Here is a 729-nt window from a genome sequence, read left to right as displayed (position 1 = left end):
CCCGCGCAGCGAATGCCTGATGCGCAGGCGCGCGTACGCCCTGCAGGGAGTCTTGATGCAGAGGAACCATGGCGGGAGCCTAGAACATCCCGAGGAAGAACGGAACAGCCTGGACACCCGGCCCAACAAGTATCTGCCGGTGCGAAGGGTGCTTGGGCAGATCCAGGGGCAAGTTCGGCAGGAAGCACACAGCAGCATGCGGTTGGATTGGTTGATCTATCAGCAGTTGGTGCAAAGGGTGGGCACTCTGGGAAATGGCGAGCAGCTGTACGAGAATTGCCTTTCGGGCAGCGAATGCCTGACGCGCAGGCGCCTGAACCTCCTTCAGGGAATCTCCATGCAGAGGAACCACGGCAGGAGCGTGCAACATCCCAAGCCCCAACAGTTGCTGCGGACGGTCGAAAATCTAGGGAGACTAGTGCAACACATGAAATGGCGTCCCTTACAGCAGGAACAACCCAAGAAAGAGCTGAACTTCCTGTACCAAAGACACAATCTTCTGTCGTAGCAGGGATATTGCGAGCAGTCGCATCCGTGAGGGGCGCGCTCGGTACTCTCCGTCCAGAGGGTGCAAGCAACTGTGTGTATCACTTCCCACTTCTCAACGACGAGCAGGTACTCCATGCGTGCATCAGAGCCCAAAGAGAGAAGATAGTTTCGAAAAAACAGATCAGAAGGGGCGATGCAGCAGTTTGTACCCGTGCTCCTTGCAATGTTCGTTTTAGGTTT

At 56.1% G+C, this 729-nt stretch overlaps 1 protein-coding gene across 1 annotated transcript in view; it reads left to right on the top strand.

The window, feature by feature from the left end:
* Window positions 1-508, top strand: part of EMH_0013510 (uncharacterized protein) — a gene marked incomplete at both ends in the record, with an annotated part of 3,820 nt that extends 3,312 nt beyond the window's left edge. Inside the window, one exon of the mRNA XM_013499844.1 lies at window positions 10-508. Coding sequence (XP_013355298.1) covers window positions 10-508 — 499 coding nt within the window. The remainder of the gene's footprint in view (window positions 1-9) is intronic.
* Window positions 509-729: the final 221 nt, after the last annotated feature.

This window comes from Eimeria mitis, genomic scaffold (assembly GCF_000499745.2).
Source record: "Eimeria mitis Houghton genomic scaffold, Emh_scaff474, whole genome shotgun sequence".
Classification (NCBI taxonomy): Eukaryota; Apicomplexa; class Conoidasida; order Eucoccidiorida; family Eimeriidae; genus Eimeria; species Eimeria mitis.
The sequence above is the reverse complement of the archived record's forward strand: the minus strand, read 5'-3'. Positions and strand labels throughout refer to the sequence as shown.